At 39.9% G+C, this 22,267-nt stretch overlaps 1 protein-coding gene across 1 annotated transcript in view; it reads right to left on the minus strand.

The window, feature by feature from the left end:
* snd1 (staphylococcal nuclease and tudor domain containing 1) overlaps positions 1-22,267 on the minus strand; it is a 176,080-nt gene that overhangs the window by 18,549 nt on the left and 135,264 nt on the right. Inside the window, exons 18-22 of the mRNA XM_058078020.1 lie at positions 21,245-21,386; positions 8,729-8,852; positions 7,329-7,398; positions 5,437-5,550; positions 1,022-1,225 (exon numbers count right to left, since the gene is read on the minus strand). Of these exons, the coding sequence (XP_057934003.1) occupies positions 1,022-1,225; positions 5,437-5,550; positions 7,329-7,398; positions 8,729-8,852; positions 21,245-21,386 (654 nt within the window). The remainder of the gene's footprint in view (positions 1-1,021; positions 1,226-5,436; positions 5,551-7,328; positions 7,399-8,728; positions 8,853-21,244; positions 21,387-22,267) is intronic.

The following is a 22,267-nucleotide window of genomic DNA, read 5'->3' on the forward strand; positions in this document are numbered from 1 at the left end:
AAGACGACAAAGTGTACTGTGCTTCTAACTTTGAAACAGCAGCCATGTTTTTGCAATTGTAGTCAAAGTAGTCCAAGTCCACAGTAGTCCAAATAGTCCAAGTCCACAGTAGTCTAAGTGTCCTTAGTCTGGCTGACTTCCGGCCGTTCCTGGTGTCGCCATAGCGCCTTTCCCTGATCCGTACACCAGGAACGGTACGAACCGCATTTTGAACGTTTCAAGTGTTTTTGAGGCGTCTAAAATGTGTCAGATCTTTTGAGCCGGGAGGCGGCGTGGAAATTAGGAGCGAGCGGCGGCGGCGCGGCACGGCTTACTCTTAACACATACTTGGAAGCACATCGGCACCACTGCGGCTTGTTAAGCTTTCTCCAGATGAAAAATGGCGGGGAGGGACCGGGGGGGGGGTCGTGTTGGGTGGGGGCTACAGACACGGATGCGGAATACTAAAGAGAAAGCATTAGATCCAACAAAAGCCAAATGTGTGCAGTCCATAAGCCTATTAGTTCCTTTTGCTGGGAGCTTTTTTCATGGCCGTCTTTTGTCTCTAAAGTCCATTACCTCCGCTCTACATAATGATCCGCTGGCTTCTCTTGGGGGGTCAGAGGTCGGAACAATGATGCAAAGGGATTTATTGACTCACGGCGAGGCGCAAAGTGCTTTCATCTGCGCACTCCCCGAGTGTGACGGATTGAGGCGAAAAGACAGACGATCATTTACGCCAACGAGCGTTTGGAAATGTTTATGAGCAATTAGCCGATGGCGGCCATATTTCTCCATTACTCGGCGCCTTTACGTTCTTAAACAAGCGGCAGAGTGAGTGATATCGGAGGGCGTTAGCCAGGTGTAATTGCGCGCGGCGTACGACATACGACATTTTTCTTTATCTTAATAATATACGCCATGGCGGGGTGCCGCCAGGGGGAAATTAGCATAATGGCGAGGGAAGTAAATGAGCTACGCTTGAGAAAATGGCTGCCAATTGAGTTGCGGAAGGCGTGGCTAAAGCCGAGAGGATACTGACCATCTTCTGGAGGTGCTTCTCCTTGCGTACGTCCACCATGACCAGGCCCTCCTTGACCAGGCCCAAGCCCACGTCGTCCTTGGTGTCGCCGAACTGGATGGTGACGTGCGGGCAGGTGGCGCCCGAGTACTCCACGTTGAGCAGGCACTGGCTGTTGTGGATGTCGCGCACCACGCAGTCCACCACGTCGGCGCGGGCGTCCTCCTGCAACGACGAGAGTCAATGCAACGTTTCGACACCCGTAACCGGATTTTCACCAAAGGACTTTTTGCTTAGTGGACATTCTCGGATGCCCGCTTGCCTCCCGTCGGAAGGCAGGAAAGACGAGCCAAAATATCAGCATGGTGGCCATCATCCATCGCCACCCTTACCCTCATCCATCTCTCTTGCATCCCCTGGTCTTGTCTCCATGGCAACCCCCTTCCAGCTGCCCTTACGTACATGTGTGTGTGTGTGTGTGTGTGTGTGCGAAAGAGAGAGCATATGTGGGCAGGGAAGGTTCAAGACAAAAAAAAAAAAAATTCATACAAGGTCACTTCATTAGGTACGCCTAAACCTTGGTTAGCATCATTAATCCGCCCCCATTATATATATATATATATATATATATATATATATATATATATATATATATATATATATATATATATATATATATATATATATATATATATATATATATATATTGATGGTTACTATGGTAGCCATTATGTCATTGGATGGTCATATCAAATATAAAATAAAATCATATAGAAAAAAAAATAAAAATTAAAAATAAAAAAATATTTTTTTTTAATTATATTAGGAAAGCAGGAAGTGAACAAATGTAACAGTTACTGATTGTAAAAGTACCAGATGGAGGGGTAGGATTTAATAAGCTTTGCTTCTTCCTACTCCTTTTGGACATGTGGAACTGTGAACTTATTATGGGATGCATTCTATTGTAATCTGATGCATGTTCAAATGAAATTTGATAAGTTGAATTTAATAAGCTTTTTAATTAATTAATTAAAAATGTTATAAAAAAATATTTAAGAATAAAAAAATGTATTACATTGTTTTTAATGAAAAATATTTTTTTAACAATTAAAACTTTTTATTTTTTATTTTTTTAAATTAAAAAATCGAACTGCTCCTTATTGACAGTGGCACCGTGTGGTGTATTTGACAGAAAATTTTAAACAATATTTTAAATAATTAATAAAAAAATAAATAATAATTTTTAATTAAAAATAATTTTTTAAAAATTAAAATAATTATTTTTTAAAATTTTTACAAATTTTTTTCATTATAAATATTACCAGAAGGTCCGACTCTACCGTTACCTGAATCCATTCTTCCCATAAAGAATAACCCCATTAATCCCATTCACCAGAAAGCCTCAAATGAATAAAAAGGTTGCTGGGACAAATCTAATGAGAACCTAACAAGGTTGTGTGTCTTTGAGCAAAGCGGGATGCCGGCACCTTAAAAAGGGAAACTCATGCGTCTCGTAGTCTTTCTCTTTAATTGAACATAATTGGCTGTAGTCTGCTGGCGAGACGCCTGATTGTGGTTTTTATACGTTTTAAATCAAATATCTTTTTTACTTTGTAGACTCAACAGGACGGGACTAGACGGGATGGGACAAGCGTTTCCTGTTCTCCGAAAGACAAATGGCAGCACAGATGTCCGGCTACGGCTAATGTGGTAGAAGGAAAAGGAAAAGTCATTTCTGCTGTAACCTTGTGCAATGGTTGCGTTTGAGTTATTGCGTAAACAACAGCGTTATGTATGCTTTGTCTAGTAAGCAGTGCATAATAGTCCTACTTAAGCGGCTTTGATGATTTATTCTCGCCGTGCATCACCTTCACAGGCACGCTCCCCACTCTGTTAATTAAAAGGAAGTAAGCGAGTGCAAAGAAGGACTTAGTTTTTTTTAAAAGGCGACCCCCGTGTGTTTCCGCGTCAAAATGGGAGTAGCACGGCGTAGCAACATTTTGACTTGTTTTGGTGATGTGCTGCTGTTGTACACCTTTGTCAGATACACACCGGGTGTCAGGTGTGGTGTAAAGGAAGAACGGGAAGGAAAAAAAAAAAAGTGACAACCTTCCTCGGAGTGCAACAAGGACCACGTCGGTGTCGGAAAAAAAAAACAAAAAAAAAAAACAAGATAAGACGCGACATGAAAGAAGAAGGGGAGAGTTCGGGCAAAGGCTCGGCAACGAGGGCGGCTGTCAGTTTCCGACAAGCTTTGCATCATTCACTGTGTGTGTGTGTGTGTGTGTGTGTGTGCAGTATAGGTGACAGTGTGGAGTGAGTGGAGCAACAGATGGGCCAACACACACACACACATACACACAAGTGACTGAAATTGGGTAAAAACAACTCAACTACGCCATGAAAATATCGCGAAATATGAACAGTAATCCCTCGTTAATCGGAGTCGGTTGGTTCCAGACTCGACCACGCTAAGTGAATTTCCGTCAAAAAGTACAATTCCCCACATTCTACACATTCAAATTGAATATGTTTGCGATTAGAGCAGAGGAAAAACCCTTTATGACTTTGTAAATACAGGTTTTGACATGATTAGAGCACCGTGGGCATGAAATAACACCCCTATAGTCACATTTACACTCCGTATTATTCTTTCTTTTCGCCACATATGCGCTGGGAAATCTACGGGAACTCTAAATGGACTTAAGAGATGGCGGCCACTCCACTTTCAGCATCACACAATGGGGTCACCAACCTGAGGCTCCTCGGCCTCCTTGATGTGGTTCTTTTAGTCGTGACAAAGTAAATAATTACTATTTACTTATTATTTGTTTTCATGTCAACGTATGTATGTATGCACTTGCTTTTACCTGCGGGTGGCTGCTTCAGCGTGCTATCCTGGTCGTAAGCTAACTACAAATACAGCCAATCACAAACAAGAGCCTACAGTCCAGTGTAATAAGCAAAGCCGACACCAGCATTAAAAAAGGTTGTCACAAATAAACATTTACTATGTGAGAACCGTCAAGAAATTATGCTAATAAGAAGCCAAAAAACGTACCACTTCCACACAGAATTGGAGGAGAATGTTATTCCCCACTGTGTCATGTTAGACTTTGCATCATGTTTTTTTGTCTTATTGTCTCTTATTGGGCTGCACGGTGGTCGAGTGGTTAGCGCACAGACTCACAGCTAGGAGACCCGGGTTCAATGCCACCCTCGGCCATCTCTGTGTGGAGTTCCCATGTTCTCCCCGTGCATGCGTGGGTTTTCTCCCACATTCCCACATAACATGCTAGGTTAATTAGCGACTCCAAATTGTCCATAGGTATGAATGTGAGTGTGAATGGTTGTTTGTCTATATGTGCCCTGTGATTGGCTGGCCACCAGTCCAGGGTGCACCCAAAGACAGCTGGGATAGGCTCCAGCAACCCCCGCGACCCTTGTGAGGAAAAGCGGTAGAAAATGAATGAATGAATGTCTCTTATTGGGCTGCACGGTGGTCGAGTGGTTAGTGCGCAGACCTCACAGCTATGAGACCCGGGTTCAATCCCCCCTCTGTGTGGAGTTTGCATGTTCTCCCCGTTTTTAGGTATGAATGTGAGTGTGAATGGTTGTTTGTCTATATGTGCCCTGTGATTGGCTGGCCACCAGTCCAGGGTGTACCCCGCCTCTCGCCCGAAGACAGCTGGGATAGGCTCCAGCACCCCCCATGACCCTTGTGAAGAAAAGCGGTAGAAAATGAATGAATGAATGACTCTTATTGGGCTGCACGGTGGACAAGTGGTTAGTGCGCAGACCTCACAGCTAGGAGACCCGGATTCAATCCCATCCTCGGCCATCTCTGTGTGTAATTTGCATGTTCTCCCCGTTTTCTCCGGGTACTCCGGTTTCTTCCCACATTCCAAAAAAACATGCTAGGTTAATTAGCGACTCCAAATTGTCCATAGGTATGAATGTGAGTGTGAATGGTTGTTTGTCTATATGTGCCCTGTGATTGGCTGGCTGGCCACCAGTCCGGGGTGGACTCCGCCTCTCGCCTGAAGACAGCTGGGATAGGCTCCAGCACCCCCCCTTCCTGTCTATTTTTAGAGGGCTACATAGTTGAAATGGGTGTTTTCCAATGCCAACATTGTAAGCTAGCTCGTATTAACTCTTTTTCTTGTGTTATAATGCACAGTAAAGGGAAAGAAAAGGATTGGGAATGATGAGCAAAATTCAAGACAGCTGGGATAGGCTCCAGCGACCCTCGTGAGGATAAGCGGTAGAAAATGAATGAAACGATATTGGGTAAGAAGAGTTTAAAGGCGATAATAGAGGTGTTATTTCACGTATAATAACATATTTATGAGGCAATAAACATGTTTTCTTTGTTGTTGACTACAAGGAATTTATCAGAAGAATAGCAGCAAATGTTCACTAGAGTGGGAACTTACGTCCTGTGGAACTTGGATGTAGGCGAAGGTGTACTCTGTGGCCTGAGCTGGCAGGGTCCTGATGCTGAAGGCGGGCGGGATGGCAGCCAGACGGGTGGACGACACGGTTTCTCTCTGGTGGCGAGGAAGAAGAAAACAACATGAACTTCCTTGAAGTTTACATAAATATATAAACGTATAAGCGAACGAGGGACAGACGCCAAGCGCTAGTTCAATGTTTGCGTGCTCGTAACAATCGTTCGGCAGCTGCTGCTTTCACCGATACGCATCTGGAGTTCAGGGGGGCGCACGACGAGCGTCAAAGCGGGGCGCCGCCCGTCACGCTGAGACAATACGCGGCGAGATGACATGGCGGGGATGACAATTAGGTGTGATTGCTGGGATTCTGTGTTTGAATGAAGCTGTTCTGAAAGGCTGCAAGGGCGGGGGAAAAGACATTTTGGGGGTGGGGGGCACGTTGATTTGAATTTGTGGAATTGACGTGATGTTCAGTCGGCGATGAGAAGAGCAAACGGGGGGGGCAATCAGTGGCTCACATTGTGCTTTTTTTTATCTGACTCCCAAAGAACATTGAAGTTGAGATGTCACTCAGGGATGGGGGGACGGGGGTAGTGGAGGGGGGCATTTGTGAGTCTTTCTTTCTATAATGAAATGTGCGGTTATCATGAGGAAGTGGCGAGGAGTCATAACTTTTTGATTTTTTATTTATGAGACTAAAATGATCTCATTTTTCCTCATATCACGACATTATTCTTGGAAAATTAGTCAAATTAAAAATTAAATTTTTTTTCTTTCATAAAAGTTTGACTTTAAAGCTAATACTGATTTTTTTTTTTTTTTACAAAATACAGGTTTTGACATTATTAGAGTCCTGTGGGCATGAAATAACACCCCTATAGTCACCTTTACACTCCTATTATTATTATGATGTATTATATTATTATTATTTACATTGCGAAACTGTATGCGCTGGGAAATCTATGGGAACTCAAAAGGGACTTTTCATTTTTTTCACCCCCCCCCACACTCATATTATTATTATTATTTATTATATTATGTATTATATTATTATTATAATTATTATTTACATTGCGAAACTGTATGCGCTGGGAAATCTATGGGAACACAAAAGGGAATTTTCATTTTTTTCACCCCCCCCACATTCCTATAATTATTATTATTATTATTATTTATTATATTATTATTATTATTATTATTATTTACATTGCAAAACTTTATGCGCTGGGAAATCTATGGGAACTCAAAAGGGACTTTTCATTTTTTTCACCCCCCCCCACATTCCTATTATTATTATTTTTTATTATTATTATTTATTATTATATTATTTATTATATTATTATTCTAATTATTATTATTTACATTGCGAAACTGTATGCGCTGGAAAATCTGTGGAAACTCAAAAGGGACTTTTCTTTTTTTTCACCCCCCAATTATTATTATTTATTATATTATTATTATAATAATTATTTACATTGCAAAACTATATGCGCTGGGAAATCTATGGGAACTCAAAAGGGACTGTTCATTTTTTTCACTCCCCCCCGCCCCATGCTGCAGGCCAATAAATGCAGAAGCCCCACATTTGGCCGCACTTTGGACACCCCAGTCTGACACCTTGAACCTTGAACACACACACACACACGCACACACAGGTGGCGGTCTAAAAGTCAAAATGAACGGACACCAAAGTGACGTAAAAGCGGGCGGGGATGTTGAGGTCAGCCTCTTTCAGCAACATGCCAGGATGCATCGCGTCTGTTTGTTCCCCCCCCGTCCACCCCGTCCACCCCGCCCCTTCTCATGCGTCATGTCCCTTTTCTCCTTTAACAACGCCATTATCGCTTTGTTTGCGCTTTCCGCTTGTTACTCACGTTGCCGTAGTCGATGTAGAAGACGTGGACCTTTGCCGGCGACTCCACTTTCTCCACTCGGGCTCTGTACCTGCGGGGGGGGGGGACGGAAAAAAAAACGTGATGATTGATAAATGAGAAGATGAAGACAAAAAAAAGGTCAGATGAGTAAATGATTCCCCGGTTATTTCCTTGAGGGGAGGGATCCATCGGGGTGTGGAAGGCTGGTGAAAATTGCACAGAGGCCCTCCTTGCAATATTCACATGGTAGACGTGAGACATAATCACGGCTCTTCCGTCACAAGGAAACTAGCTCGTATGTTGAGGAATAAAGTGGGTGATACCACACCGATATATACTTCAGTACAATCTCCGATAATACTCCAAAAATTACGTACCTAATTAACTAACTTACTAATAAGTAATTCCTTATTAAAATATATCTTAAAAATAAAATTATCCTTATCAACATTGTCACAGCTAGGAGACCAGGGTTCAATTCCACCCTCGGGTATCTCCGTGTGGAGTTTTCATGTTCTCCCCGTGCATTCCTCCAGCAGAGGAAAAACCCGTTTATGACTTTGTAAATACAGGTTTTGACATGATTAGAGCACCGCGGGCATGAAATAACACCCCTATAGTCACATTTACACTCCGTATTATTCTTTCTTTTCGCCACATATGCGCTGGGAAATCTACGGGAACTCTAAAGGGACTTAAGAGATGGCGGCCACTCCACTTTCGGGAACACACAATGGGGTCACCAACCTGAGGCTCCTCGGCCTCCTTAATGTGGTTCTTGTAGTCGTGACAAAATAAATAATTGACTTATTGTTTGTTTTCATGTCAACGTACGTATGTATGCACTGGCTTTGACCTGCGGGTGGCTGCTTCAGCGTGCTATCCTGGTCGTAAGCTAACTACGAATACAGCCAATCGCAAACAAGAGCCTACAGTCCAGTGTAAAGAGCAAAGCAGACACCAGCATTAAAAAAGGTTGTCACAAATAAACATTTACTATGTGAGAACCGTCAAGAAATTATGCTAATAAGAAGCCAAAAAACGTACCACTTCCACACGGAATTGGAGGAGAATGTTATTCCACACTGTGTCATGTCAGACTTTGCATCATGTTTTTTTTGTCTTATTGTCTCTTATTGGGCTGCACGGTGGTCGAGTGGTTAGCGCACACACTCACAGCTAGGAGACCCGGGTTCAATGCCACCCTCGGCCATCTCTGTGTGGAGTTCCCATGTTCTCCCCGTGCATGCGTGGGTTTCCTCCCACATTCCAAAAAAACATGCTAGGTTAATTAGCGACTCCAAATTGTCCATAGGTATGAATGTGAGTGTGAATGGTTGTTTGTCTATATGTGCCCTGTGATTGGCTGGCAGGCCACCAGTCCAGGGTGTTAGCTTTACCATTCATCATCGGCAAACTTGGCTATGCAGTAGTCGCCCCGGCGTGCGACGTAGGATCCTTCCACGGGGGGCTGGGTGGCGATCTCCGCCCTCATGGTCTCCATCAGACTCTCCAGCTGGCCTCCTGCGGTTGAGACGGACATTAGACACTGCAACCCAACCCAAATTATTACATTAAATTATATTAGGAAAGCAGGAAGTGAACAAATGTAACAGTTACTGATTGTAAAAGTACCAGATGGAGGGGTAGGATTTAATAAGCTTTGCTTCTTCCTACTCCTTTTGGACATGTGGAACTGTGAACTGATTATGGGATGCATTCAATTGTAATCTGATGCATGTTCAAATGAAATTAAAAAGTCAAACTGAGCTTTTTTTTTTATTCTTGTAAAAGTACCAGATGGAGGGGTAGGATTTAATAAGCTTTTTATATATTTTTTTTTAATGAAAAATATTTTTTTAAGAATTAAAACATTTTTTTAAATTTATTTTTTTAAATAAAAAAATCAAACTGCTCTTTATTAACAGCGGCACCATGTGGTGTTTTTGACAGAAAATTTTAAACAACATTTTAATTAATTAACTAAAAAAATAAAAAAAACATTTAATTAAACATATTTTTTAAGAATTAAAATATATTTTTAAATTTTTTTTCATTATAAATATTTTTGTTAAGAATTTAAAAAAATATTTAATTTTTTTAAATTAAAACATCAAACTGCTCTTTATTAACAGCGGCACCATGTGGTGTTTTTGACAGAAAATTTAAACAATATTTTAATTAATTAATTTAAAAAATTAAAAACAATTTTAATTAAACATATTTTTTAAGAATTAAAATATTTTTTTACATTTTTTTTATTATAAATATTTTTTTAAGAATTAAAACATTTTTTTATTATTATTTTTTAATTAAAACATTAAACTGCTCTTTATTAACAGCGGCACCATGTGGTGTATTTGACAGAAAATTTTAAACAATATTTTAATTAATTAATTTTAAAAATTTGAAAAAAAAATTAATTAAAATATTTTTTTAAGAATTAATTTTTTTACATGTTTTTCATTATAAATATTTTTTTAAGAATTAATTTTTTTTAATTAATTTTTTTTAAATTAAAACATCAAACTGATCTTTATTAACAGTGGCGCCATGTAGAGTATTTGACAGAAAATTAAAAAAAAAACAACGCAGTAGTTGTGCACCTTTTGCTTTAGGAATAGATCACTTTCTTCATTTTCACCATCCATCTTTATTTTCTTCATCCCATTTCCCTTCAGATAGTCGACCATTCAAACCAGCGGCGGCCAGAATTAGACGCCACTCTTGACTTCCTGATTGCACTGACAGTATATCGTGTCACTTCAGGGTCATAAATAGAGGCCGCCTTGACCGTGAGCGCCAACGTCATTATTATAGCTCCGAGTTACGCAGTCAAAGGCCACTGACAAACCGCTCTACGGTTCACAAAGCTTTAAACAAGCTGATTTATGATCTCTCTCTCTCTCGTTCTCTCGTTCTCTGGCTCTCGTGTACTCTTCCGTGGACTCACTGCGGCTACTTCCGAGTCACATCTCGTCACCGCGGACAATAAATCCATCACTTGGGAAGGATGCAGTTACCGCCAATTCTGCTTGCAAATCAATAGCGAGTCGATATCAGAGGCAGGAGAGGCGGCCGGGAGCAAGTCATCGCATGATGGCGGATAAAACGGACATCTGGAAATAAAGCAAAGTGATAGTTTGATGACGTGGGCGACAAAAAAAGGGGGGGCGGTGGAATCCAACAACGGCAACGGAAAATTGTCGGGCATGTCGGGCGTATGTGCTTGCTTGTGCAATGCGATCACGGCTTGACGGTTACGTATGAGAACCATCACTTTACGATGTAAACGTCACGTTTTATCAACAGAAAGACAAATAATCCAACAAGCCCGGGTTGCTTGTGATGCTATGTTTTGATATTGCGGGGCCCGCAGAGGGACTCCTGGTGGCCTTTCGCTCCACACCCCAAGGCTGCACGGAAATCGACTAAAGCGTTTAAAAAGCACCGGCAGGTAAATAATCCCAACAAGGCCAACGCTCTCATTTCCCTCATGATGAATATTCTCACTCGCCGCACACACGACGGGCTCCAGATACTCCGAGAAAAAACAGAATTAAGATTTAAAGACTAGTCTGGTGGGGGCTTTCAGTGTACTGAGAGGAGGAACGGGTGAGGGGGGGTGGGGGGGGGCGAGTACCTGCCTGCCTGCCTGCCTGCCTGCCTGAGGGGGCTCATCATCAGTGGCCGCATCATTAGGTGATGAACAGCTGCTGTGTGTAAAAGCTGGAAGTGTGAATAATGTGGGCCGAGTGGCGCTGGGTCGGAGGGGCGCATATATAGTGTGGATGTGTGTGTCTCTCATTACGGGCCTGAACCGGCGCCAGGAAACCAGCCCTGGATGGGACGCAGCGCCGGCCCAAGCATCACGTAGGGTAGGGGAGGATGGGACATTTGGAATGGCGCTGAGATCATAATGAACTTAATATTAACATAAACATAGTCATAACAGACAACAAATAGAATAAGAATAAATTAATAGTCCAAATAAATAATCAAATCAAATAAAAATGTGATGTGAGCCAAGCTAAAGCGCATTATTACCTCTGCCAAGGCGTCTTTATTAACACTGGATTGTTTCGTTTTGTTAGCCTTTTCGATTATTAAAACTATTTTAAACAGATACAATAATGAAAACTCAAAATAAGGCTTATTATTACCTCTGCCAAAATGATTATTTTTGTTTTGTTGGTCTTTTCCATTATTAACAAAACTATTTTAAACAGATACAATAATAAAAACACAAATTAAGGCTTGTTATTACCTCTGCCAAGGCATGTTTTTTAACACTTGATTATTTTTGTTTTGTTAGCCTTCTCTATTATTAACAAAACTATTTTAAACAGATACAATAACAAAAACTCAAAATAAGGCTTGTTATTACCTCTGCCAAAATGTGTTTAACACTTGATTATTTTTGTTTTGTTAGTCTTTTTTTATTATTAAAACTATTTTAAACAGATACAATAATGAAAACTCAAAATAAGGCTTATTATTACCTCTGCCAAAATGATTATTTTTGTTTTGTTGGTCTTTTCCATTATTAACCAAACTATTTTAAACAGATACAATAATAAAAACACAAAATAAGGCTTGTTATTACCTCTGCCAAAATGTGTTTTTTTAACACTTGATTATTTTTGTTTTGTTAGTCTTTTTTTTATTATTAAAACTATTTTAAACAGATACAATAATGAAAACTCAAAATAAGGCTTATTATTACCTCTGCCAAAATGATTATTTTTGTTTTGTTGGTCTTTTCCATTATTAACCAAACTATTTTAAACAGATACAATAATAAAAACACAAAATAAGGCTTGTTATTACCTCTGCCAAGGCATGTTTTTTAACACTTGATTATTTTTGTTTTGTTAGCCTTCTCTATTATGAACAAAACTATTTTAAACAGATACAATAATAAAAACTCAAAATAAGGCTTGTTATTACCTCTGCCAAGGGGTGTTTTTTTAACACTGGATTGTTTTGGTTTGATGGTCTTTTCCATTATTAACAAAACAATTTTAAACAGATACAATAATAAAAACTCAAAATAAGGCTTGTTATTACCTCTGCCAAGGCATGTTTTTAACACTGAATTGTTGTTTTGTTTGTCTTTTCTGTTATTAACAAAACTATTTTAAACATATACAATAATAAAAACACTAAATAAGGCTTGTTACTACCTCTGCCAAGGAGTGTTTTTTAACACTGGATTGTTTTGTTTTGTTGGTCTTTTCTATTACTAACAAAACTATTTTAAACAGATACAATAATGAAAACTCAGAATAAGGCTTATTATTACCTCTGCCAAAATGATTATTTTTGTTTTGTTGGTCTTTTCCATTATTAACAAAACTATTTTAAACAGATACAATAATAAAAACACAAAATAAGGCTTGTTATTACCTCTGCCAAGGCATGTTTTTTAACACTTGATTATTTTTGTTTTGTTAGTCTTTTCTATTATGAACAAAACTATTATAAACAGATACAATAACAAAAACTCAAAATAAGGCTTGTTATTACCTCTGCCAAAATGTGTTTTTTTAACACTTGATTATTTTTGTTTTGTTAGTCTTTTTTTATTATTAAAACTATTTTAAACAGATACAATAATGAAAACTCAAAATAAGGCTTATTATTACCTCTGCCAAAATGATTATTTTTGTTTTGTTGGTCTTTTCCATTATTAACCAAACTATTTTAAACAGATACAATAATGAAAACACAAATTAAGGCTTGTTATTACCTCTGCCAAGGCATGTTTTTTAACACTTGATTATTTTTGTTTTGTTAGCCTTCTCTATTATTAACAAAACTATTTTAAACAGATACAATAACAAAAACTCAAAATAAGGCTTGTTATTACATCTGCCAAAATGTGTTTAACACTTGATTATTTTTGTTTTGTTAGTCTTTTTTTATTATTAAAACTATTTTAAACAGATACAATAATGAAAACTCAAAATAAGGCTTATTATTACCTCTGCCAAAATGATTATTTTTGTTTTGTTGGTCTTTTCCATTATTAACAAAACTATTTTAAACAGATACAATAATAAAAACACAAATTAAGGCTTGTTATTACCTCTGCCAAGGCATGTTTTTTAACACTTGATTATTTTTGTTTTGTTAGCCTTCTCTATTATTAACAAAACTATTTTAAACAGATACAATAACAAAAACTCAAAATAAGGCTTGTTATTACCTCTGCCAAAATGTGTTTAACACTTGATTATTTTTGTTTTGTTAGTCTTTTTTTATTATTAAAACTATTTTAAACAGATACAATAATGAAAACTCAAAATAAGGCTTATTATTACCTCTGCCAAAATGATTATTTTTGTTTTGTTGGTCTTTTCCATTATTAACCAAACTATTTTAAACAGATACAATAATAAAAACACAAAATAAGGCCTGTTATTACCTCTGCCAAGGCATGTTTTTTAACACTTGATTATTTTTGTTTTGTTAGTCTTTTCTATTATGAACAAAACTATTTTATACAGATGCAATAATAAAAACACAAAATAAGACTTGTTATTACCGCTGCCAAGGCGTGTTTTTTTAACACTGGATTGTTTTGTTGGTCTTTTCTATTAATAATACAACTATTTTAAACATATACAATAATAAAAACACTAAATAAGGCTTGTTACTACCTCTGCCAAGGCGTGTTTTTTAACACTGGATCGTTTTGTTTTGTTGGTTTGTTGGTCTTTTCTATTATTAACAAAACTATTTTAAACAGATACAATAATGAAAACTCAAAATAAGGCTTGTTATTACCTCTGCCAAAATGAGTTTTTTAACACTTGATTATTTTTGTTTTGTTGGTCTTTTCCATTATTAATAAAACTATTTTAAACAGATACAATAATAAAAACACAAAATAAGGCTTATTATTACCTCTGCCAAGGCATGTTTTTTTAACACTGAATTGCTGTTTTGTTTTGTTAGTCTTTTCTGTTATTAACAAAACCATTTTAAACAGATACAATAATAAAAAGACAAAACAAGGCTTGTTATTACCTCTGCCAAGGCGTGTTTTTTTAACACTGGATTGTTGTGTTTTGTTGGTTTGTTGGTCTTTTCTATTATTAATAAAACCATTTTAAACGGATACAATAACAAAAACACAAAATAAGGCTTGTTATTACCTCTGCCAAGGCATGTTTTTTAACACTGGATTGTTTTGTTGGTCCTTTCTATTATCAATAAAACAATTTTTAACAGATACAATAATAAAAACACAAAATAAGGCTTGTTATTACCTCTGCCAAGGCATGTTTTTTAACACTTGATTATTTTTGTTTTGTTTGTCTTTTCTATTATGAACAAAACTATTTTAAACAGATACAATAATAAAAACACAAAATAAGGCTTGTTATTACCTCTGCCAAAATATGTTTTTTTAACACTGGATTGTTTTGGTTTGTTGGTCTTTTCCATTATTAACAAAACTATTTTAAACAGATACAATAATAAAAACACAAAATAAGGCTTGTTATTACCTCTGCCAAGGCATGTTTTTAACACTTGATTATTTTTGTTTTGTTTGTCTTTTCTGTTATTAACAAAACTATTTTAAACAGATACCATAATAAAAACACAAAATAAGGCTGGCTTGTTATTACCTCTGCCAAGGTGTGTGTGTTTTTTTTTTTTTAGTATGGGGTTATTTTGGGGGCTCGTGGACTCCCAGGAAACGGCTACACACGATAAGCTGCACAGAAAGCTTTCTAGATCTTCCACTATCTGCACCTTGCATTTCGTACGTTTTCAGCGAGTACCCGGGCACGCCCATATAAGGAAGCCAGGTTCAAACGTTCCTCATTGCTGAATGTAGGAACTAAAATTGATTCATTTTTACTTTGAGACATAAAGAGAGAGTTTTGTTATTCTTCATTTTTCTCAAGCTGCTGTGCATCCCTTAAATGAGTCACAGCAGCTTGTATTTAATGCAGTGCTTTTATCGCTGATTTGTACATTTAAAATAAAAAACATATTGGAGGGGCGAGGTGGGAATTCTGTTTACTTTCCCTTTGCTTGCACAACATCACTTGGATTCATCTGCCTGTTTTTTTTTTTTTTTTCAACGCGTCATGTGATCGGCGCTAAGCTGTTTTTGCAGCGCAGATTGTTAACATTTATCCTCCTTAGCGGGGCCAGTCCTTCTGCTTAATTAGAAGGCAGCTTGTGTTGTTTAGTAAGTCAACCGCTGCTGCGAGTCTTTGATAAACAACTCAAGTAGCGTTCAATACTATGCGTGTTTGCAGTCGTACATACTTACATACACTTAATAGCTTACATATAAAAAAAAAAAGCAAGCCAGGAGACGTACTTCCTTGACGCTACGCTCCGTGAGCCCGGAGTGGCCTCAGTCTTTGGAGTGCGCAAGGTCACCCGGATCTATGCAGGTCCCCCTACTGACAGTAATTACATATAGCCTCCGGAGAGAGGCCAACATGGAGTGGTGGGTGGGGCGGGGGTTGTGGTGGTGATGGTGTCGGAATGGCGAGATAGCCCTTTGAAGGGGGAGATAATGTGTGTGGGGAGGAAAGTGAGACAATGAGAGATAAATGAGTACATTAACAGATAAAGACCCTCAAAATGAACTGAGGATTAAGGAGCGCAATCCCTCAAAGCTTGCGGGCGATTTGGAAGGAACCATTCCAAACGTGAAATTAATCACTTATCCAGGCGGCCCATGTAAAGATAGCCATGCATGAAGAAAGCTGCACTTAGGAGTTATTAAAGGGGAATAATTAAAATGGGAAAAGAGGAAGAAGAAGCAAGGGAGGGGAAGGGGGGGGGGGGTAAGAAAAGTGCAGACTTCATACGACCCGCTGAGAGGAAACCGACATTTTTTTTTCCCCCCCATCCCCGACGTTTGACAATCATTAGGGAAGATTAAAGCGCGCTGATACATCATGTGACCTGCACATTGACCAAGCTACAGCAATGTTATTATTATTATCCTTATCAACATTATTACGCACGGCGGTCGAGTGGTTAGCGCACAGACCTCACATCTAGGAGACCAGGGTTCAATTTCACCATCGGTCTACTATGTGAGAACTGTCAAGAAATGATCCTACGAAGAAGCCAAAAAAGTACCACTTCCACACGGAATTGGAGGAGAGAATGTTATTCCCCACTGTGTCATGTCAGACTTTGCATCATGTTTTTTTTTTTGTCTTATTGTCTCTTATTGGGCTGCACGGTGGACGAGTGGTTACCGCGCGGTTAGCGCGCAGACCTCACAGCTAGGAGATCAGGGTTCAATTCCATCATCGGTCTACTATGTCAGAACCGTCAAGAAATGAGCCTACGAAGAAGCCAAAAAAGTACCACTTCCACACGAAATTGGAGGAGAATGTTATATGTTATTCCCCACTGTGTCATGTCAGATTTTGCATCATGTTTTTTTTTTGTCTTATTGTCTCTTATTGGGCTGCACGGTGGGCGAGTGGTTAGCGCGCAGACCTCACAGCTAGGAGACCAGGGTTCTATTCCACCATCGGTCTACTATGTGAGAACCGTCAAGAAATGATCCTACGAAGAAGCCAAAAAAGTACCACTTCCACACGGAATTAGAGGAGAGAATGTTATTCCCCACTTTGTCATGTCTGACTTTGCATCATGTTTTTTTTTTTGTCTTATTGGGCTGCACGGTGGTTAGCGCGCGGTTAGCGCGCAGACCTCACATCTAGGAGACCAGGGTTCAATTTCACCATCGGTCTACTATGTGAGAACTGTCAAGAAATGATCCTACGAAGAAGCCAAAAAAGTACCACTTCCAACGGAATTGGAGGAGAGAATGTTATTCCCCACTGTGTCATGTCAGACTTTGCATCATGTTTTTTTTTTGTCTTATTGTCTCTTATTGGGCTGCACGGTGGTCGAGTGGTTAGCGCGCGGTTAGCGCGCAGACCTCACAGCTAGGAGATCAGGGTTCAATTCCACCATCGGTCTACTATGTCAGAACCATCAAGAAATGAGCCTACGAAGAAGCCAAAAAAGTACCACTTCCACACGAAATTGGAGGAGAATGTTATATGTTATTTCCCACTGTGTCATGTCAGATTTTGCATCATGTTTTTTTTTTTTGTCTTATTGTCTCTTATTGAGCTGCACAGTGGACGAGTGGTTAGTGCGCAGACCTCACAGCTAGGAGATCAGGGTTCAATTCCACCATCGGTCTACTATGTCAGAACCGTCAAGAAATGATCCTATGAAGAAGCCAAAAAAGTACCACTTCCACACGGAATTGGAGGAGAGAATGTTATTCCCCACTGTGTCATGTCAGACTTTGCATCATGTTTTTTTTTGTCTTATTGTCTCTTATTGAGCTGCACGGTGGACGAGTGGTTAGCGCGCAGACCTCACAGCTAGGAGACCAGGGTTCAATTCCACCATCGGTCTACTATGTCAGAACCGTCAAGAAATGAGCCTACGAAGAAGCCAAAAAGTACCACTTCCACACGGAATTGGAGGAGAGAATGTTATTCCCCACTGTGTCATGTCAGACTTTGCATCATGTTTTTTTTTTGTCTTATTGGGCTGCACGGTGGACGAGTGGTTAGCGCGCAGTTAGCGCGCAGACCTCACAGCTAGGAGATCAGGGTTCAATTCCATCATCGGTCTACTATGTCAGAACCGTCAAGAAATGAGCCTACGAAGAAGCCAAAAAAGTACCACTTCCACACGAAATTGGAGGAGAATGTTATATGTTATTCCCCACTGTGTCATGTCAGATTTTGCATCATGTTTTTTTTTTTGTCTTATTGTCTCTTATTGGGCTGCGCGGTGGTCGAGTGGTTAGCGCGCAGACCTCACAGCTATGAGATCAGGGTTCAATTCCACCATCGGTCTACTATGTCAGAACCGTCAAGAAATGATCCTATGAAGAAGCCAAAAAAGTACCACTTCCACACGGAATTGGGGGAGAGAATGTTATTCCCCACTGTGTCATGTCAGACTTTGCATCATGTTTTTTTTTTTTGTCTTATTGGGCTGCACGGTGGACGAGTGGTTAGCGCGCAGACCTCACAGCGAGGAGATCAGGGTTCAATTCCGCCATCGGTCTACTATGTGAGAACCGTCAAGAAATGATCCTACGAAGAAGCCAAAAAATGTACCACTTCCACACGGAATTGGAGGAGAGAATGTTATTCCCCACTGTGTCATGTCAGACTTTGCATCATGTTTTTTTTTTTGTCTTATTGGGCTGCACGGTGGACGAGTGGTTAGCGCGCAGTTAGCGCGCAGACCTCACAGCTAGGAGATCAGGGTTCAATTCCATCATCGGTCTACTATGTCAGAACCGTTAAGAAATGAGCCTACGAAGAAGCCAAAAAAGTACCACTTCCACACGAAATTGGAGGAGAATGTTATATGTTATTCCCCACTGTGTCATGTCAGATTTTGCATCATGTTTTTTTTTTGTCTTATTGTCTCTTATTGGGCTGCACGGTGGGCGAGTGGTTAGCGCGCAGACCTCACAGCTAGGAGACCAGGGTTCAATTCCACCATCGGTCTACTATGTCAGAACCGTCAAGAAATGATCCGACGAAGAAGCCAAAAAAGTACCACTTCCACACGGAATTGGAGGAGAGAATGTTATTCCCCACTGTGTCATGTCAGACTTTGCATCATGCTTTTTTTTTGGCTTATTGTCTCTTATTGAGCTGCACAGTGGACGAGTGGTTAGCGCGCAGACCTCACAGCTAGGAGATCAAGGTTCAATGCCACCATCGGTCTACTATGTCAGAACCGTCAAGAAATGATCCTACGAAGAAGCCAAAAAAGTACCACTTCCACACGGAATTGGAGGAGAGAATGTTATTCCCCACTGTGTCATGTCAGACTTTGCATCATGTTTTTTTTTTGTCTTATTGGGCTGCACGGTGGTCGAGTGGTTAGCGCGCAGACCTCACAGCTAGGAGATCAGGGTTCAATTCCATCATTGGTCTACTATGTCAGAACCGTCAAGAAATGATCCTACGAAGAAGCCAAAAAAGTACCACTTCCACACAGAATTGGAGGAGAATGTTATTCCCATGGGGGGAGATGATGGGGGGGTGTCAGTATTCACTTCCCCCTGCCGCTGAACCCCCGCCCCCGGCTAACAGCGTTTGATATTAGCGCTTCTATGTTTGGAGTGTAATAATAGCAATCATTTATTCGGCACGTGTGCCCTGCGGCCGGCGACGCCAACGGCTCTACGTGGTCCTGGTGACACCTGATTTTGATCAGTATGTTAACAGCTACGGGGGGAAGGGGAAACAAAGGGGGGTTTGAGGGGGTGGGGGTGGGGGGCGGCTAGCTACATTAGCCAGAGGCTCTGCTGCTGCTGCTACACGTCTTTGCCTACAGCGATAGATGATGATGAAAAGAAAGTGGAGCACTTGTGAGCGCCTGCTTTGGATGTTTGGCTTCCAGCATACTCGGCTTCTGATTGGCCAATTATTTCATGTCGAGCAAGTCAATTTCATGGCCTCCGAACCAGTCCTGAGGGCAAAAAACGTGAAGCAGAAAAACACCGGGACACTCGGTCAGGCACACACAATCGAGAAAAAACGCGTCTACAAGATTTTCTTCGCCGACATTTAGTGAATTATCTTAGCAGCATGACTGACGACAGTGCTTCTCATCTTCTCGCTAACGAAAACCCCATCCCGTCTACGGAGAAAACTCATTTCCGTCGCTTGTAAATCCTTAAACCGGGGGGGTCAAAAGCATTTTGAATGATGTTAGAATAAAATGTAGATAAATATAATGTTAGTTATCACTCTTACATCCATTTGCTTAGACAATAGAAAGTGTTGGAATGTTCCTGTGACCCTGATCAGAGACCCCCAGCGACCCCCCAGGTCCTGGAGGTGCAGCGACCCTGCAGATGTTCATGTTAATCCTACAAGAATGTGTCAAGATAAGAACTCAATAAAACAATAAAAGTAATTACTCTCACATATAAACACACACATAGACAAACAAATACAGCTCGTGCAACTGCCCCCCCTCCCTTAGAGTTGCACGACCATGTAGTCGGGACCCCCTACTACAACCCATACTAAGAGTGGAGCTTCACTCTCCTCGTTGCGAGTAACTTTGAATATTATTGTCTGTCTCTTCTGTATTTAAGTGTTTTTACAAGTGTCACAGGAGTTTGAACCTGACATTTACTTTTTAGCCAGTCATCCCAATACATTTTGGGATACATTTGACCCCCCAGGTCCTGGAGGTGCCTGGATGCACCAACAGCGACCCTGCAGACGTTCATGTTAATCCTGCAAGAATGTGCCAAGATAAGAACTCAATAAAACAATAAAAGTAATTACTCTCACATATAAACACACGCATAGACAAACAAATACAACTGCCCCCCCCCCCTTAGAGTTGCACGACCATGTAGTCGGGACCCCCGAAAAGAGAATAAAAAGAGAGGAGTGTGAACTTCACTCTCCTCGCTGCGAGTAACTTTGAATATTATTGTCTGTCTCTTCTGTATTTAAGTGTTTTTACACTTTTTTTTTTTTACACTTTTAAGTGTCACAGGAGTTTGAACCTGACAAATGACCAACACACCCTTCCGGCGTGTGCTTCAACACGCCATGAAGCTAGCGACTATTACTATAACGGTGCGTTCATTGTTAGTTTTCTCGTTCCGCAAAGTGTCAGGACATGATTGATTCCCGTCATTCCGTGGTAATGAGAGAAGAGATGTCTGTCGTTAAAAAAAAAAAAAAAAAACATGCTATTTTCGCACAGGTGGTCAGCGCTACGCTACATCAATGTTTTATTCTACCCCAAATGTCACATGTGACACCTTTTGTAAGCCCGCCCAGCCCCCACGGAACGACAAGAGTGGCGTTCATACATAATTGAACAAAGTGTGACAACTGTACCTGTCTCCACGTCCTGGGTGTAGAAGTGCAGCGTGTCGGTGATCTCCGTCACGTAAACCGGCTTGTATTTGGCCACGCGCTCCTTCTCCTCCGACACGTGCACCACCTCCTCCTTGGGCTTGTCTTCGTAGTTGGCCCACACCTGGAACACACACAACGCAGTAATCATGTACACTGATGCAGTACACGGTTGTGACCAGCGGAGGCGCCGGCTGTCAGTTCAGTCGAAGTTTGCGGTCGGTTCTTTCGTCCTTGTTTGCATAGTCCGATACCGTGGATTTTTAAGCGAACAAAGTCATGGACTTTTATTGTGAAATGACATGATATCTCTATTCAATATCATTAGTATTCTTTTAATGGTGTGTTTATTTATTTATGTTCTTTTAGGTCACGCTGCTTTTGTGCCGATTTGTGTGTTTTTGGGCCAATATTCGAGTTTTTTACTTGAATGTGTATTCCTGTATATATTAGGAAAGCAGGAAGTGAACAATTTTTTTTTAAGTAAAAAACAATTAAACTGTATTAGGAAAGCAGGAAGTGAACGTAAAATATATATTTTTTAAAAAGTAAAAAATTAAAATTAAAAATTCAACTATATCAGGAAAGCAGGAAGTGAACGAAAAAAAAAATTTAAGTAAAAAAAAAAATTAAACTACAGTAAACCTCGGATATATCGGAAATTCGCTCACAACGGACAGATAAAAAAGAACCGATTTTTCTGTAATGCATTTCCAATAAAAATTCATTGCAAACACTTTTTTCAAGCGGACAAAGTCATGGACTTTTATTGTGAAATGACATGATATCTCTATTCAATATCATTAGTATTCTTTTAATGGTGTGTTTATATATTTATGTTCTTTTAGGTCACGCTGCTTTTGTGCCGATTTGTGTGTTTTGTGCCGATATTCGAGTTTTTTACTTTAATCTGTATTCCTGTATATATTAGGAAAGCAGGAAGTGAACAATTTTTTTAAAAGTAAAAAAACAATTAAACTATATTAGGAAAGCAGGAAGTGAACG

The sequence above is a fragment of the Doryrhamphus excisus genome, chromosome 7 (genome assembly GCF_030265055.1).
Source record: "Doryrhamphus excisus isolate RoL2022-K1 chromosome 7, RoL_Dexc_1.0, whole genome shotgun sequence".
NCBI classification, from domain to species: Eukaryota; Metazoa; Chordata; class Actinopteri; order Syngnathiformes; family Syngnathidae; genus Doryrhamphus; species Doryrhamphus excisus.